Genomic DNA, 18,320 nt, shown 5'->3' with positions numbered 1-18,320 from the left:
GCGCCTGTGTGTTTTTTGTATTTTTGTCCTCTCTTTGGGATGTTAGGGATTGATTGTGTGCATTGCAGTAAAGGCATATGAGTTTTAATGGGCACGGTTTACTGCATATACGGTAGTTACAGTAGTCACATGCACAGCAGCACACGTGTGTGCATGCACACACACACACACAAAATCTTGGCATGCATTGATTTTTCGCCATTATGCAATGTAATCAGAATTGGCCTCTGTAAATCATGCTTTTTCTGTTCAGACATTTCACATCGTCACTCTCACAAATGTGTGTTTTTTGTGCACTCAAATGAAGGCTGTGAAATAAAGGCTGTCCCCTCATAGTCCAATAATCCATTAATCGGTCGTGTTGGTCTTAGTCGACGATCAAATCAACAAATCGATTCGTCTACAAATTCCCATGACTATAAGTCAACTACTAAAGAATCTATTTGGGCACGGACAGCCCTACAGTGTGAAATAATTTTGTAAAATTAATTCTTTGATCCCCAGAACTACATCTCAATGAAGATTGTGAAACCATATTCATGAAGAGCTGAACAGAGAAGGTGTTTTTTTCCTGTGGGATCATGAGTCTTCATTAGACTCCCACTGTCCCCTGTGGAAATATGCAACAATGTTTTCTCAGCCTCCAGTGTTCATTGGCTGGTATTTTCTCTCAGATAATCATTGCTGTCTTATGTATTTTTTTGCACTCTTTGCATTACTTACACTCGCTTTTTTGCTTTTGAACAAGGTCAATAATTATCATGACATGATCATTTTAATAAAGATTTTAATTCTGTATTGGTTTCTTTTGTTGTATTATTTTACACCAGGCGTGCATGTGTTTGTAGTCGATAAGAATGCCGTAGTTTGCAGAGATATCTATTGTAACAGTAGTCGTGGGTTGTTATTTTTGGCTGCATACGTCATCTGATTCTGACTGAAACGTTTCTCAGACACTTGATATCCTGTAAGTAACACACCTGGTTCATTTCACTAGAATTTCACCAGCTATCAGTAAATCAGGTCATCCAAATATATATATATATATATATATATATATATATATATATATATATATATATATATATATATATATATATATATATATATACACACACACACACACACACACACACACACACACACACACACACACACACACACACACACACACACAGAGTAGGCCTAGGGCATGACGTCACGCCACGGAGAGTGAGACGGCGAGAGCAGCACAGCTGTAGTGATCAGAGAGTGAGGGACATGTGTGTGAACTAGTTAATAAAAGTTAACCACGGTAATAACAATAAGTACAGTTGGACTCACGCGTACGTTATTCAATAACACGACAAGCCCGACCTAACCGTGGGTCACAGAGAGTTCACAGCTGGGACCAAGTTAGGCTAAGGCTAATCTCACAAGATGATCGAAAATCAGCAATAACATGCAGACGCGCAGCGACAGGACAGGAACAGAATGACATAGTAGGAAACCTCCCTTGGGGACCCCCATGGCCTGCGCATCTATGGGCCCGGGCGCACGCCAAAAAACACACACGCTGACAACAGAAGATGAAGAGATTCGCTCAGGAGTCAAAGTTGCCCAACCACAGATAGGCTCTTTGCACAGCAGCAGCCACATTGGAAAGAAATTGGGTCTCTTCCTTACTTCCTTCACAGCTACAGGTCTTCAATTATACTAATTAAGGTAACTTGTGTTCCATATTCTGATCAAACAGAGTCAGGGTTCTAATATTGTGCATGTTCATGGCTATTAAATGGAAGTGAGTGGGTCTCAAATAATGAGGGTCCACTAGGTACCCTCATGGTTGTGGGTGGGGGTTCCAAATGGCCCCCTTACGGACGTGTATAACTCTACAAATTACAATGGAACAAAATTAACCCGTAAGGGTCCATTTAGTTCCATATGTACCTGCCAACTTCAGACCGTCAGATAACAGGAGTTTTCGTTTCCGAGAGAGAGAGAGAGAGAGAGAGAGAGAGAGAGAGAGAGAGAGAGAGAGGCTCGTGGAAGAAGTAGCCTACTCAGATATTTTACTGTAAGTAAAAGTATAGCAATACCACAATGTGGAAATACCTATGGGAATACTCTGTTACTAGTACATTTGAAAAACAATTTAAAACTTTAGTTACTAGTTACTTTTCAGATATAAATTATGATATGGAACGAGGAACCCATTCATATTTTTGTTTTGTTTCAGATGCATGGACAGACAGCAACATGCTGCCATAACCTGTGAGTATAAGATATTTAGAATCATTGCCTGAACAGGTCAGTACCTTTGACTGTTCTGAAGAAAATGTATTCTCATAAATTGACAACAAATGATAATTAATATTTTGGCTAGCTATATTCAAATATTATTACTCGTGTTGAGTTTTCCAGTCAAAATACAATGCTGTGACTGCTACATTTTCACACAGGTCTGTCTGCTTGTCATTAATGTTAAATTATGAGCGTTATTTTGATCAAATGTCTGGGTAAACTGTAATAATTCCGGACATAATGTAATGGTATGGTGTGAAGTTGAAACTATAACATTGTAAAGGTCCCCAAAAAATCCCCGAAAGGCTGGCCCAAGGAGAATCAAAGAAATCGGCATGCATAACATACGGTCCCACCCACTGTTTACTTTTATGAACATCACTAGGGTGTTTTCAAGTTTTACTAGTGACAAAATGTAGATAATGTATTAGCCAGTGGTGGAAAAAGTACTCAAATGTTTTACTTAAGTAAAAGTATCAGTACTGCAATGTAGAAGTAAAAGTCTGGTGTTCAAAAATTACTTGAGTAAAAGTACAAAAGTATTGTTAACAAAATGTACTTAAAGGTACCAAAAGTAAAAGTACTGAAATGTTTGAAAATAGCAGATCTACAAGCTCAGCGACGCGTTGTGAGCTTGTAGATCGGCTATTATCAAATAGAACAGGCATAAAATAGGGCTAAAGTGGTTAATGTATGTTTTGTAATACTTTTATCTGCAAAGTGACTAGTAACTAAAGTTTTCAAATAATTGTAGTGGAGTAAAAGTACAATATTTGCCTCTGAGATGTAATGGAGTAGAAGTAAAAGTATTGGAAATTGGAAATACTAATAATAATAATAATAAGTAAAGTACAAATACCTCAAAATTGTACTTAAGTACAGTACTTGAGTACATGTACTTAGTTACTTTCCACCACTGGTATTATAGGAGGAGTTCACCCAAAAAATGACTTATTTTCTATCAATTGCACACCCTATGAAGCCTTGAATCCATGGATTCTTTTTTGTTTTTGTCGCATTCCTAAGCTAATAATTTGATTCCCGTCTTCTACCGGCTAATGTATCCGGTAGGAGACACAAAGTAGATTATTTGTGTCTCCTACCGGAAATACACACGGTCATCAAATTATTGTCTTAGGAATGCCACGAAAACAAAAATAAATCCATGAAATCAAGGCTTCATGGGGTGTGTAATTGATCGAAAATAAGTAATGTTTTGGGTGAACTCCTCCTTCAACCTTTCAGACAGACCACTTCGCTCATTTCTTTTCCTTTATTATGGTGCCACCCAGTGGTGATGGACAGTTGTAGCACTTACCATAGGTTAGGTATGAGGCTGCATCAACACATCTGAACTGCATGATGGAGACAGAGTTGAGAAAAAAAAGAGACAGAATGTGTAAGACGACTGAGGGTCTGAACAAAGACATAATAACAAATAACCCTCAATTTCACACAATGCCCATACAAGCTCCAGCCATACTGTACCAGTCTCCTTGAAAGTGACAGCTGTCAGCCATTAGGCTATCTGTAAAAACGGTTCGAATTCATAATGCAGCTGCTAACTCTATATCATGCCGTTTGTCTTCTTTAAGGAATATGGTGTGATTCTCAGGATGATAATAATGGGACAAAAGGGTTGTCCTTGTGGAGTCGACCACTGTGGAATCCCCAAAAAGACATCTGGTGTGTATGTATATATGTACCGTATATGGCACCTCAGAGGTTCTGTGACTGTTGTATATCGCCTCTGTCGTGTGGAAACCTCATTATGCACAAAACTGTTACCAATCAGGATTCAAATGAAAAAATAGCAAAAGTAGCAGATCTACAAGCTCAAAACTAGTCGTTTCACGGTGTGTTTCGAACCGCGTTTCGAGCTTGTGGATCTGCTACTTTTGATGCTTTTGTGTGACGCTGTAGTATGATCAAAGTAGGAGCTTTAATTTACGAAAAACACTAAGTTAGAATATGGAGAGAGATAGGAGGTTTCTGCCCGACAGCAACACTATAATTTAGTTATCTCTTGTTACTTTTTTCTTATTTTTCTTTAATGTCTTTCATTGTTGCTACAATGTTGAGGAGCTGGAACCAAATAATTTGACTCTTATACATCTCTATGCGAGATAAAAAAATACAATCATGAATCTTGAAAAGGAACGTATCCTTAAACGTCTTGGAATGACCCCACTCCCATCTTTCTGTAGGGCGAGTAGTAGGCTATGTCAGAATTGATTTATTGATGAATTCTTGTAGGCACATTTAGATTTAGAGATTTATTCAGTATGAACGTATCATAGAAATAAACAATACGGTGGGAATTCTGAAATATGTTGGATTTCTCCATTAACTTAAGACACAGTGAGGACTGAAAGATTAATACAGTTTCCATTTTCATTGTGCTTACAGGTAACAAGAAGAAAACTATGCAAATTGACAAAAACTTAAATCCTGGGTGGAATGAAGTAAGTGTGGAATGTAAAAGTCTCGCATAGCCAGACAACTATTTCACAATCTCTGAATGCTTTATAGAGTCTGGAACTACAACTCCCGAAATCCGAGAGAAGAAGCTGGCACTTCCGTTCACGAAAATATATTTTAAAATATCTTTACATTTTATTATTTTATTTCAATTTCTGCTAAGCAGCAAAGCTAAATATACTTAGTTGATTTGTATTTATATTAGGATAAATTTGCGCGACAAAACGTAAAGACGAAACGGAAGTGAAAGGAGGAGGCTTCATATCCGGTTTATATTCTAATCATGATCAGAGCTTCCGAGGCCCAGACTATATGACCGGAATCATTTGAACATTGTGGGAGGCAACAGTCTGGCCATGCGAGACTACATGTGGACTAAACACTGACACAAAACATATGGATAGATATTTACTTTAAAGTGATACATTGGCTTACAGTAAGCTGAAATTTGACTGGAAAGGTCATTCATTGGATCCTTCCTCCTTCATAGATGTGATCGTGAAAAGTGTCTGTCTAGTTTCTAAATGTCTATTGAAGAGGGGTGACATGGTTCAGTTACTGTATGTCATGGCCACTACTTGATCATACTACAGCGTCACACAAAAGCATCAAAAGTAGCAGATCCACAAGCTTGTAGATCTGCTACTTTTGCTGTTTTTGAATTTGAATCCTGAAAAGTATCATTTTTGGACATATGAGGTTTCCACCCGACAGGCGATAAAGCACTTCTGATCTAACTGTGTTCTCATATTTTCAAATGTTTCATGAGTTTGTTTTTGGTTATAATGGAAACGTAGAGAAGGATGAGGCCGCACAACTCTTAGCCACAATCATTTTAAACACTTTATCCATACATTGGCTATTTAAAAACAGCTGATCTACGAGCTCACTGCAAGCTTGTACATCTGCTATTTTTGAAATATTTTGACAAATAAAAAATGTTTGGAAACTGTTGAATAATTTTGGATTTGTCTTAACATAAATCTTCTCTTCTGGGGGTCTCTGGCACAACCTCTTTTCAGATTGGGGGTCCGCAGCCAAATGCATATCAATTTGGGGTCCTTGACATGATAAAGTTTGAGAACCATTGTCGTAGGTTACCCTTTGTCGTTGTCAAAAAGAGCCAATATTCAGCAATTCACACGATGGACACACCCACTGACCATTTCTCTGAAACCCAACAATTTCACACGTTGCCCAACATGCCCATACAAGCTCGTACTGGTCTTCTTGTAAGTGACAACTGTCAGCTACATCTGTAAAACTGTTATATGTTGTAATCTAGCTGCTGACGCTTACATTATGCTGTTGTTTTCTTCAAGGAATGTGGTGCGAGTCTCATAAGACATCAGACAATACTTTGTCAAGATGCTGCATGTCCTCGTGGAGTCGGCCACTGGAATATCCAAAAAGCTGTTCGGATGTCTTCCAGATCCACAAGTGGAAGTTGAGTTTAAAGGTGAGATATCTTTCAATTATTTAGCATGGTTCTTTTTTTGTTATCGTTCTGTACAAGATTTGCTCTTTATTTAAGTCTCATTATCATTACATTTACATTTTTTATCCAAAGCGACTTACAATAAGTGCATTCAACATAGGAAGGCAAGGAAACTATTAATCACAAGTCTTAAGTGTATTCTCTTCTAAAACAAGCAACTAAAAGAGTATACCTAGCGCTAAGGTAAAAGTGCAATATATCAGCTACCTACTTTCTTAAACAGATGAGACAAGTAGGGAAATCAAATGAGCAAGAGCTAAAACAATTATCATTTGCATTCATACTTTAGACAGCATCGATAATCTGACACGTATGCTTTAGCTACATTGTAATAACATGACACGTCTTTGTAGTAAAACCTCTGATTCAGATATGGGCACGGTTGGTCGGATCAGTGGTTCGGGACAACCGCTTATTGATTGATTGATTATTTTATTTCCGTATTTTATAAGTGCCCAACCATCATGGATTTATACGACACCATTTTACGCTTACAGCATGTTTACAGTATATTCACATAATACATTCAATTACAGCTCAGTACAGTGCTCTGTCTTCTCTCCCAAGCTTGACAAATAAAATCTGCCACAACAAAACCTCCTTTAACGAAAAATATAAGTTATAAGTTATTCATAATCCATCTAACTCAAGGAAATCACCACAAATAGAAGACCTCTTACTAACAAATACCTGTACAAAAACATTGTACTTCTAATTTCATGAACATCACACAGTAACCTATCTTATAGTCTCGATTCCGGGCATGCAGTCATTGATGTCGGTCGGACGGACGGTTCTCGAGATCCGTGAACTACAGATGCACACACGGACAGACTGACGAACAGAGATTTCACAAATTTATAATAGAATAACTTTCTTTTCCACAGCTATCATTCTAGGGTTAGAGTAGTCCCATCTTGTGTCTAGCATTGGGAGATATTTATGCACACCTAAGAACTTGTAGTAATAATACTGTCTGAATTCTGAAATATGTTTAATTTCTCTATTAAGGCACAGTGAGGACTGAAAGATGAATGCAATATCCATTTTCATTGTGCTTACAGGTGAAAAGAAGAAAACGAAAGAAATAAGCAACGAATTAAATCCTGTCTGGAATGAAGTAAGTGAGAAATAGTTCATGTATGTCAATCTAAAATAGTCATATTTAGAATAAACACAGATAAAAAAAACATATGGATAGATGTTTACTTTACTTTAGTATAACTAATGAATTGGCTTACAGTAAATTAGCTATTATTTAAACAAATCTCCACAACTTTTTCTTTTCTTTTTTTTTTAAACTGCAGGTGCTGACATTTGACTTGAAAGGTTTTCCATTGGATCCTTCCTCATTCATAGATGTGATTGTGAAAGATTATGAAACCATTGGAAAAGACAAGTAAGTGTGCTGGACATACCAAAGTTGAATCTTATCGTTTCCGACACATGCATGTATTTAGTTACTTTACACCAGTGGTTCTCAACCTTTTCAGGCCGCGACCCTCCCAAAACCACCATATTTGAACTGGGGACCCCCCACCCTGACAAGGCATTACATTTAGTTAGACTCGATTCCACATTTAAAAATGATGAAAATGGCCAATCTACATGCTCACGACAGCGAGACGTTGTGAGCATGTAGATCGTCTATTTTGAAATTGTGTGCCTCTTTCTCATGTAATATTTCACAATTTGGCCAGTGTTTGTCATTTTTTATTGTATAGTTTGTTGATTTTTGACGTGGTAATGGTCTTATTGTCATTTTAGTGGTATTTAAAAGTCCTTACATTGTCACTTTAGAAATGTGCAGATACCCTGTATACACTTATACTGTAATGACCCCAAGTGGGTCATTTAGGGGGGCCCATCTGGGGGTCCAGACCCACAGGTTGAGAACCACTGCTTTTACACCACTGTCATAATATGTGAAGATGTCAAACTGGGACGTGCACACTGTCAGAGGTCAGGAATACAGTAACCACACTGAACACCCACACGTGCAAACACATTTTAACCCATTGAGACCTGAGGCTGATTCTAAAAATGTCTTCTAAATCCTAACAGTTTTTGGAAAAACTGTTTATATATCAGTGGTGCTCAAACCTTTTCATGTCAAGTACTGTATAATAATAATTATGTATTTGGCCGACGACCCCCATCTCAAAATATTTAGTTCCAGGGACTCCCAGAAGCAAAAAATAAAAATGTTTGCGCTAAAAGAACATATAAAGATTTGCACATATTTTCATGATTTAAAAAAAAATAGCAGATCTACAAGCTTTGAGCTTGTAGATATATCAATAATACACGTATAAAAATGAAGTACAGTAAGAAATACATTTTTTAACCACTTCTTAAACCCTATACTTTAATAATATGTATCTTATTGATTTTCAGGATCATCGGCTCAGCTAAAGTTTATCTGGGGGACTTGACCAGTGATCAAACAAAGTCTCTCCCATCCCGTAATGAACCTTTGGTCAACGACAAACAAAAGGCCATCGGGGTAATTAGTTATAATTAGTCCAGATGGATGCCAAAAACATTTACACCTTATTTCTTCAATCTGATATCCAGGTGAAATGATGCTGATCAAAATGTTGTATTTTTCTCAGGCAACCATTAATTTGCGGATTTGGTTTGAATCACCTGACAACAGCACTCCCAACTTAAATGACCAACCTGATGGACAGATGTCACTAGGGGATGTTGGTGAGTCATTCAAAAGCTTCCAAACCTATAAATGACTTTTGATGGTGTGAAGATGTTGCCAGACGTTTTTTTTCATTGTGTGTTTGCTCAAGATGTAAACTATTCTGAAAATGACTTGTAGCCTTGGCCAGTGGTGGACAGTAACAGAGTAAATTTACTTTAGTATTGTACTCAAGTACAGACTGAGTATTTGTACTTTACTTGAGTATTAGATTTGTTTGATACTTTTTACTTTCACTCAAGTACATTTTCAAGATTTTTTTTACTCAAGTACATTTCTGGGAAGGCTGTGAAGTACTAGTGACTTTTACGTTGGTTGGCTGTTCTTGTTTTTTTTTGTTTTTTTTCTTCCCTAAAATGTCACAGTACTGATGGCAATTGATATAATTTTAAAGCTTTAGTTATTACTAGTTGGTATTATAATAAGAGTATGCGATTGTTTTGAAATACTATTGTTTCATTGCTGTCCTTAAGACTAAAAAAGATTTTTACTAACCTATGAAATCATTAAGGCAATACATTAACATTAAGGCAATAGTTTGCCCAGAGAATTCTCTGTTAAGTACATTTCTATATTCAATCTGTAATTACTTTTATCTTACTGCTTAATTAATAACAGTCTTGTCTGCTCTTAATTTCACCAATACAACGAATGCACAGAGAGCATGATCCTGAAGGGTAACACATTATTACACTGCACAATTTGTTTGTTGTTTAAATAGCTGTAATCTACATCAGTACGTACACTCTCCACTGTGGGATCTACATCATGGGTATTCAACAAGGGGTCCGTGACCCCTAGGCGGTCCTCTGAGTCACTGCGGGGGGGGGGCCCCCCATTTTCTTTTTCTGATACATTTGTTTTGTTTTAAATGTCTGAAAATATGCATGAATCCACATACTATATTAGCAAATATAAATAAGTAAGAAAGCAACTGATAAGTTAAACAATATAGACCCAGTCTAGTAAAAGTGCACATACTTCATACAATTACAAATATGAATGATAATGATTAATAGATAAGCCCTAATAAAACATAACCTACTGTAGCAAGTTCACACTTTTGAGTGTTACTTGCATAATGTCCTATAATGTAAACCACATTTCACATCCACATATGTCTGAGAAATGTTTTTTTTTTTCATTTCCTTCTTCTGCTCCGTGTGTGTGTGCGTGTGTGCGTGCGTGTGCATCTCAGGTGGGGCTGAAGAGGGGGACACGGACCAGGATATGGGAGGGGGGGCTCAGGTGTGTGCTTTGTCAACTGCCCCGCCACCAGGCCAGACTGGGAACTCCAGCCAAAAAGCCATCCGTCTCATTCATAAAAGACACAGAGCCCTGGTCAACAAATCTCAGGATTTCCAGGTATTCTATTCAACACTTGGTTGTTCTTTGAGAACACTCTTAACTAGAAAGGGGAGCTCCTCAGAGTGCATTTATCTCCACCAGGCTGGGTAGCCTAGGCAGGGCTGTGGAAGTTGTGTGTTGCAGCCATTAGGACCTGAGGAAGTTGCGGGGCCATTTCTACGATGATGCTGTACGGACGGTGCATCTTTGCGCATATGTGTGGGCAGAAGTGAGGTTTGCTTTTGGAGGTGTGCTCTGTAGTAGTGTTATGGAAATTATAACTTTGACTGCTTTGGGCAAACATTATATCAAAGCAGGTTCTTTGTCATGACAAAGTGCATCTCATATTTGTCATTTTTAGCAAGTGAACAGTCACAAACTAAAACACAGTGACCGCAAAGAGAGATGAGTGCAACACTGAATGAGGTGGAGCTGTTATGTGTGTCTGTCTGTCTGTCTGTCTGTCTGTTTTGATTGATTCAATACTTTATTAGGCAAGAAAAGTAAAACAGCACAGTTACATTTAAAATACTTTGTCTAAAAGGTCAGTTCAAAAAAAGTCCTTGTTTCCAATGAGGTCCTTGGTATTCAATTCATAGTCATATATAGTGGCACCACAGTTCAAATATCAATACAAAAAAACAGAAAAAGATGTACAAACAAACAATTAGAAGGGGTGGGGGGTGATAATGCTATATGTACAAGAAAGGGGGGAAGCGGGTCGTCTGTCTAACGGGAAAATAATACTTTTTTTTTTAAATGAACCCAGCGAACTGCACTTTTTGAGGGATGGCGTTAGCAGAGGTGGACAGTAACGGAGTACATTTACTTGAGTACTGTACTTAAGTACATATTCTGAGGATCTGTACTTTACTTGAGTATTAGATTTCTTTGATACTTATTACTCTTACTTGAGTACATTCAAAGACAAATATTTTACTTTTACTCAAGTACATTTCTAAAAAGGCTGAAAAGTACTCGTTACTTTTAGGTAATGGGCGCACACGGCCGAACGATGGAGAAAAAAAAACAGTTTTCTGTGCGTGCGCCAGGCAGTGCATCTGTCTGCCTGCCTATGTGTTTGTGTGCTGTATTCAAAGGACGCTAGGACCCTGGGGGTGCCGCTCGCACGTGTGTGTGTGTGGTGTGTGTGTGTGTATGTTTGTGTGCATGGTTGTGTGAGGTTTCCTCATTGACGTCAAGGAAGCTTTGACGTGTGAGGAGAAATATGCGCTCTGTGTGGCCGTGGGGTGGAAGCAGGGACGTGCTGGCCACTGGGAAATTTGGGACAATTACAGAAAGGCCTCTCCATTCCAGGCCGGCCATTAAAAAAAAACGGCCGAAATTAAGAACCGGCTGGCCGGCTGTTTAAAAGAATTCCGGGCCTCTCTATCTGAGATTCCCAGGCTGAATTATGGGCCCAGCACGTCCCTGTACACAGGTTACAGGTTAAACTGCATGCTACACAGGTTACATGTTAAACTGCATGCTACACAGGTTACATGTTAAACTGCATTCTACACAGGTTACATGTTAAACTGCATGCTACACAGGTTACATGTTAAACTGCATGCTACACAGGTTACAGGTTAACAACTTTGATCATGGAGAGGGCCACTATATTTCCACACTCACTCCAGACGGCCACATTGCATATACTGTCGGGCCTACTATGTCACACAAAAGTAGCAAAAATAGCAGATCTACAAGCTCAAAACGTGTCGAAATGCGACATGTTTTGTAGCTTGTAGATCTGCTATTTTTGAATTGGAATTTAGATTTTTTTGTGCTATTTCTTTATTGGAATCCTGAAAAGTAACATTTTATTTAATTTCAAATGCATGTAGTTATACTTATGTTAACTTTATGAACTTAAATACAAATACATTGGACATAAAAAAGATAATAGAATTGTAATACTAGTCATTAAGCTACTAATAGACTAAAGTAATTAAAGCGGGTCATGAATTGTAACAGCTGAAATCAATAATATATCAGTATTCCGATATTAACCTGCGGGCCACATTAAGTGTATGTGAGGGCCGCATGTGGCCCCCGGGCCGCCAGTTGCCCATGTATGGAGTCACTCGTAACGTTGCTGCCAAAGACATTAGTGCTGAATTGTCAGATGTCATGAAAGCTGTGAAGAAGCTGTGAAGAACACCCTGCTCTACTTCACCATTTTGAGGTTCACACGGAACAGTGTGTCTCACACATGTTGAAGTACTATGTGTCTAGTCAGGAGTTTTTACTTCTCCAAAACTGCACAGAGCTGGCTGACCATTTCAATGACGATGTCTGGGTTGTGAGCTGAACATAATTTTAAAGTTCTATGCAAGGCCACAATGCACACGCCATTCACGTTGCTGTATGACAGAATGGAAAACATTCTAAAACAAGAAAGAATGACATAGATGTCATGGTGGACGGCGCAGCGCCCCCCCCCCCCCCCAAAAAAAAAAGAAAAAAGTGTTTGGGGGTACAAAAGCATGAAATAAAAAAAATAAAATAAAAAAGGAGGTCTGCGGTTACTTTAGTAGTTACTTACACCAAAAAGTAATGCGTTACTGTGAAAAGTAACTTTTAAGTTCACGTTTTGGCCAAAACATGAATCTGCCTGTTACAGCGCCACCATGAGGCCAGCAGGAGGCTGCGTTAATGACTATTTACCAATGGACCGAATGCCCCCGCCCTCCCCCAGGTAAAAATCACTAAATAACGATAGAAAGCAATACATGATTTTTAGCGGTGCCAACCGCTCTAAGCTTGACTTTGTCCGTTTGCGCGTCCGTCCGTATGTTATGAGCACGGGATGAGCACGGCAAAGAAGCAAACAGCTATAACTTCAGTTTGCAGCATGCCACCACGTCCAAATTTGGTATGTGGACTTAGACCACCAATAGGGACGAGCATGAATTGATGACGTTATCAAAGAGGGGTCCAGGGACCCCCGGCGCCCGTATGAGCACGGGATGAGCACGGGATTTTAAACAGCTATAACTCCAGTTTGCAGCATGCCACCAAGTCCACATTTGGTATGTGGACTTAGACCACCAATAGGGACCAGCATGAATTGATGAAGCTATCAAAGAGGGGTCCAGGGACCCCCAGCGCCCGTATGAGCACGGGATGAGCACGGGATTTTAAACAGCTATAACTCCAGTGTGCAGCATGCCACCAAGTCCACATTTGGTATGTGGACTTAGACCACCAATAGGGACCAGCATGAATTGCTGAAGCCCCGCCCCCTCTGTCTTCCCATTGGCTGGCCTTCAAACAGCCATAACTCAAGTTCGCAGCATGCTATGGAGTACAAATTTTGTACATGGACTAAAGCCAGCAATAGGGACTAACTGTCATTACTTAAACCCCGCCCCCTCTGTCTGCCCATTGGCTGGGCTTTAAACAGCCATCATTCCAGTTTGCAGCATGCTACCAAGTACAAATTTGGTAAGTGGACTCAGACCACCAATAGGGACGAACTGAAATGAGTTAAGGCCCGCCCCAAAGGCACCGCTTCCTTCACACAGGGTGTGATTTTTTTTTAACACTCATATTTTAATTATTATCATTACAAACTAATAAAATAACCCTTGTTGTGAAAAAAAAACAAAGTAGTCCTTTAAAGTATCAAAAGTACAGGCCTACTACAATTTCTGCAATTATCAGATTAACAAGCTCACAGTTATTTTCAAATAGCCTATGTATAAAATGAAAATTAGATACATGTTTCATAATATCATAATTTCTATCTGAAAAGTAACTAGTAAGAAAGCTTTCAAGTAGTTGTAGTGGAGTAGTATTATTGGAAGTGGGAAATACTCAAGTAAAGTACAACAACCTGAAAATTGTACTTGTACAGTAAATGTATTTAGTTACTTTCCAATTCCACCACTGTATTTTAGCATACTTCAGTGGTGGAAAATGTACTCACATGTGTAAAAGTATCAGTACTACATGGTAGAAGTACTCTGTTACTAGTAAAAGTCTGGTATTATAAATTCATGAAAAGTACAAAAGCATTGGTATCAAAATGTACTTTAAGTACCAAAAGTAAAAGTACAAAAATGTTTGAAAGTAGTTGTGAGCTTAGATCGGCTATGTTCAAATAGCCTACATATAAAATAGGGCTTTGAAATGTGTAAAATAGGACCATTAGTGGCTAATGTATTTTATATAATGTCATAATTCATATCTGAAAAGTAAGTGGTAGAAAGTTATTTATTTTAGTTTGTTTTGTTTTATTTCGTTTGCATTTATCATTGTTATTATGGCTTATTATCAGATGTGGACAGTAACTGATGAATTTGTAAATTTACTTGAGTAGCCTACTGTGTGTGTGTGTGTGTGTGTGTGTGTGTGTGTGTGTGTGTGTGTGTGTGTGTGTGTGTGTGTGTGTGTGTGTGTGTGTGTGTGTGTGTGTGTGTGTGTGTGTGTGTGTAATTTGTTGTGTGTGTGTAATTTGTAGATAGGGACAACACTAGTTGTCGATGCAAACATAACACTTCAGGTCCCTTTTAGTTAGCGCATAGCAGTGACATATGGTGCCTTTTTGCCTTGAATATTCATGAAAGGCAGAGTGACATGGTTTGTTTTTCGCCTTGAAAACAATGAAAGGCATCCAATGTTGCTATAGTCGTCAGTATGCCTAAATTGTATGTCTTTCATCCACGTTTCCCCATTCAGACAGTATGGCATGAATACAGTCTCAAAGGGGAAACGTTTTTATTGTATTAGGACTCATATATATTATATATACATGTTTTTAGTGTTTTAGTGGTTATTTTGTGCTGCACCACTATAGGCTATAAAGATATCCATTTAGTTTACTCGTTTTGAATCAAACCTGCACTAATTTGACTTAAAAAAAAAAGCCATATAAAAAAAATACAGCAATTCATTGGTGTGAAAAATAAGTAATGTACTTTTACGTGTACTTAAGTATTTTTAAAAGTATTTACTCTTGATTACTTAAGTATATTTAAAAGCAAGTACTTTTTTACTCTTACTTGAGTAACATTTTGACTGAGCTACTTTTACTTGTAGTGGAGTAAATTTAAGCAGGAAGTATCTGTACTTTTACTCAAGTACTGGGAAAGACTCTACTCTTTCCACCTCTGCTTATTATGCAGGGGCGTCGAATGAAATAACGGCTCTATTGTTAAGTAGTTAATGTGTGAATTACTTTGAAACTAATGGCCAGTGGTCAGTATCACCTCAAGACAATAGGGAGTAGTATCAACACCAGTCCACAACATATAAATACTAGATCTGTAAGTAAAAGTATTATTGTCATTATTACAATTGTTGTATGACTATTACCTGCTTATGTAGGGCTTCTAGCGCCACCCAGTGGGTGTTCGTATTGAGCGCAGGACTGTGTGATTTGATGTGGACTGCGCATGCGTCTGTGTGACGACTTCCGGTTTAGTTCCGGTGTAGTTGTAACTGCGACATGCATTTGGCCTTCAATATTTTTTTGTCAGTTCCTTATTGTCAGTCCGTTTAACACAATGTTACAATATACGTTTACACGATATAGTCATGTATAGGTCTTGGATTGACTAGTGTCATTTGTTGAGTCTGTGATCGATTGCTGTGGTCCTCAAGCCAGAACACTTTACGTCACATTTGATCTTGCGCGTGCGTACATAGTTGTTTTCGTCGACGACAGACAACGCAACAGTTAGCGTAGATGGTTGGTATGATGAATATGCATGAATAATGGTTATTACTCAATGGGATAAACTCTTTTATTGTATTCGTATATGTTGCTTATATATCTATGTATGTTGTCGTATGATTGACGTTATTTTCTTTTCGAGTGTTTCTGTGTATTATGCAGTTCATCTACATCTAATGTGGAGACCCAAAGCTAAGCTAATGTGTGTACTGGTATTTCAAGGCCTGGCAGAGAATAACGCTTCGTTTGTCGTAGTTTAGATTTGCGTTGTGAGCTGCACGTCTGCTATTTGCAAACATTTTTGTACTTTGGGTACTGTAAGCACATTTTAATACTAATAGTTTTACTGAAGCACATTCATTCCGGATCCTTTCTCATAATACAGTACTTCTACATCGCAGTATTGATACTTTTACTTAAGTAAAACATTCGATCACTTCTTTCCACCATGCCATTTCATTTATATTTGAATCACGTCAGTTTGCAATGCAATTCATAGCTAAAGATGTATAAACCTGTGTGATATAGTGATGTTATAGAGTACTTCTAACTAGAGTACTGCTAACTGGGAAAGCAGTCAGTCCACACCATGCCATTTAATTTCTATTTGAATCACCTCAGTTTGCAATGCAATTCATAGCTAAAGGTGTATAAACCTGTGTGACGTTTTATAGAGTACTGCTAACTATTGTACTGCTAACTGGGAAAGCAGCCAGTCCAGCAGGGGCCATTCACACACTCTCTATGTTGTCTTGACAATGACGTTGACTCTAGTACCCCAGATGCGATGTTACAAGCAGCTGACCTGAACGTTGTGGTTGTCCTATGCTTATGCTATGCTAAACAACACATATACAGTAACGTAAAAAGGAATACATAGGACAAGAAATTAATTTATATACTATTGCTATAAAACAACAAATGTAGCCTACATGTTTAAGCATACAGATGCATTAACTATGTCCATATGTGTATGATGCGACAGATTGAATCGCATATTATTGACTTCATTGATGCGTTATTGTTGTTGTAATGTGTGAACATGATGGCGCTCAAATATTGTGCATTTACATTGAAGAATGTCAGCTTGTATGTAATTGTAATTGTGCTGAGACAGAGTGATTCACTCACACGAAGGTTATTGTTATTTACCATGCTCGAGCTATATACAGCCTTCAACTCCAGTCTGCAAATCGGCCCAGTGATCTACAGGAACCACATCTCGTGGCCCACTGTCAACATTACCCAGGACCTGCGCCCCAGACCTTCACTTCAGTTCAACATTGGGCATACATTTAGCAATATTGACCATGATTTCATAAGAGTGCGTGGCTCACACTGAAATGTACAAATTAGCTCAGCTCTTATAGCATGGCTACACGCTATACAGTAGTTGTGTGGGGGTACTGCGTCGTTGGTTTGAGTTATTAGATGACATTGTTATGTTTGTCATATGTTTTGCTCCATGTAAATTTGATTCGTATTATGACTGTTTTCATTGCCCACATTCCATATCCTAAAGCCAATTTACAAGCTCTGATCTATCGCGTTTAGGAGTTCTCCTAACGCTGCCATGACCAATGACTAAATTAGTACAACAAGCTAACAAACATGTATCTGTTTTATTTAGATTAATTATGTGTGGCAATGTTTAAAATAAATGACGCACTATTTGAAAAGTAATGTGTACATGTGTCTGAAAAAGGTGAGTCAGTAATGAATTACAGCAACAATGTTAAAAGGCAACTGCAAAAACAAACTTCCAAATGTGTAAAATGTATAATCATTTGAAAATAGCAGATGTACAAGCTCACAATGCTTGTAGATCGGCTATTTTCAAATGGCCGAAATGTATGGGGCTGAAGTGGTTACTGTATGTTTTGTAATGAAAATCTACAAAGTAACCACTGTCAACGTCACATGAAGATGTGTGTTTTTAAAAACAAGGTACATTTACAGGTTACTATGTGTATGAAAAAGGAAACTCATCAGGCTCAAAGAGGAGTACAATGATCGCTGCCCATCCATATTGTAATGTGATCATTAACATGTGAGGCAACTGGTGACCTGAGCCATCATCAGGATTCGGTTATATTTGCATTGAATGAAAGCACACTGCATAATGATAGAATGGCCTATGCATTTTAGCCATGTGAAACAATGCGGTTCTATTTGCATGTAATCATTTTATGTAGAAAGACTATGTATTTTATTTGAAAACATGTACAGGTTAATATGTACATAAAAAGGGAACAGATAATGTATCTACAGAGCATCACCTCATGTCTGCTTTTACTACGCAAAAGGGTACTATG

The 18,320-nt window shown here is 38.1% G+C and overlaps 2 protein-coding genes and 1 long non-coding RNA gene across 3 annotated transcripts in view; all 3 read left to right on the top strand.

Annotated features, from left to right (window-relative positions):
• Window positions 1–766, top strand: part of LOC311058507 (myoferlin-like) — a gene marked incomplete at its 5' end in the record, with an annotated part of 37,807 nt that extends 37,041 nt beyond the window's left edge. The window contains one exon of the mRNA XM_084075968.1: window positions 505–766. Within this exon, the coding sequence (XP_083932094.1) occupies window positions 505–543 (39 nt within the window). The 3' untranslated portion in view covers window positions 544–766. The remainder of the gene's footprint in view (window positions 1–504) is intronic.
• Window positions 767–3,886: 3,120 nt separating this feature from the next.
• LOC311059011 lies at window positions 3,887–6,182 on the top strand. Its single transcript, XR_014602116.1, has 3 exons — window positions 3,887–3,969; window positions 4,693–4,748; window positions 6,087–6,182. It is a non-coding gene; the product is annotated as an uncharacterized lncRNA (long non-coding RNA).
• Window positions 6,183–8,744: 2,562 nt separating this feature from the next.
• The window catches only part of LOC311058425 (myoferlin-like), a 47,508-nt gene continuing 37,932 nt past the window's right edge, over window positions 8,745–18,320 (top strand). The window contains exons 1-3 of the mRNA XM_084075861.1: window positions 8,745–8,768; window positions 8,878–8,974; window positions 10,174–10,340. Coding sequence (XP_083931987.1) covers window positions 8,956–8,974; window positions 10,174–10,340 — 186 coding nt within the window. The 5' untranslated portion in view covers window positions 8,745–8,768; window positions 8,878–8,955. The remainder of the gene's footprint in view (window positions 8,769–8,877; window positions 8,975–10,173; window positions 10,341–18,320) is intronic.

The sequence above is a fragment of the Gymnoscopelus microlampas genome (assembly GCF_963454915.1).
Source record: "Gymnoscopelus microlampas genome assembly, chromosome: 13".
Classification (NCBI taxonomy): Eukaryota; Metazoa; Chordata; class Actinopteri; order Myctophiformes; family Myctophidae; genus Gymnoscopelus; species Gymnoscopelus microlampas.
Note: the sequence above shows the minus strand (reverse complement) of the source record. Positions and strands in the feature narration are given on the sequence as shown.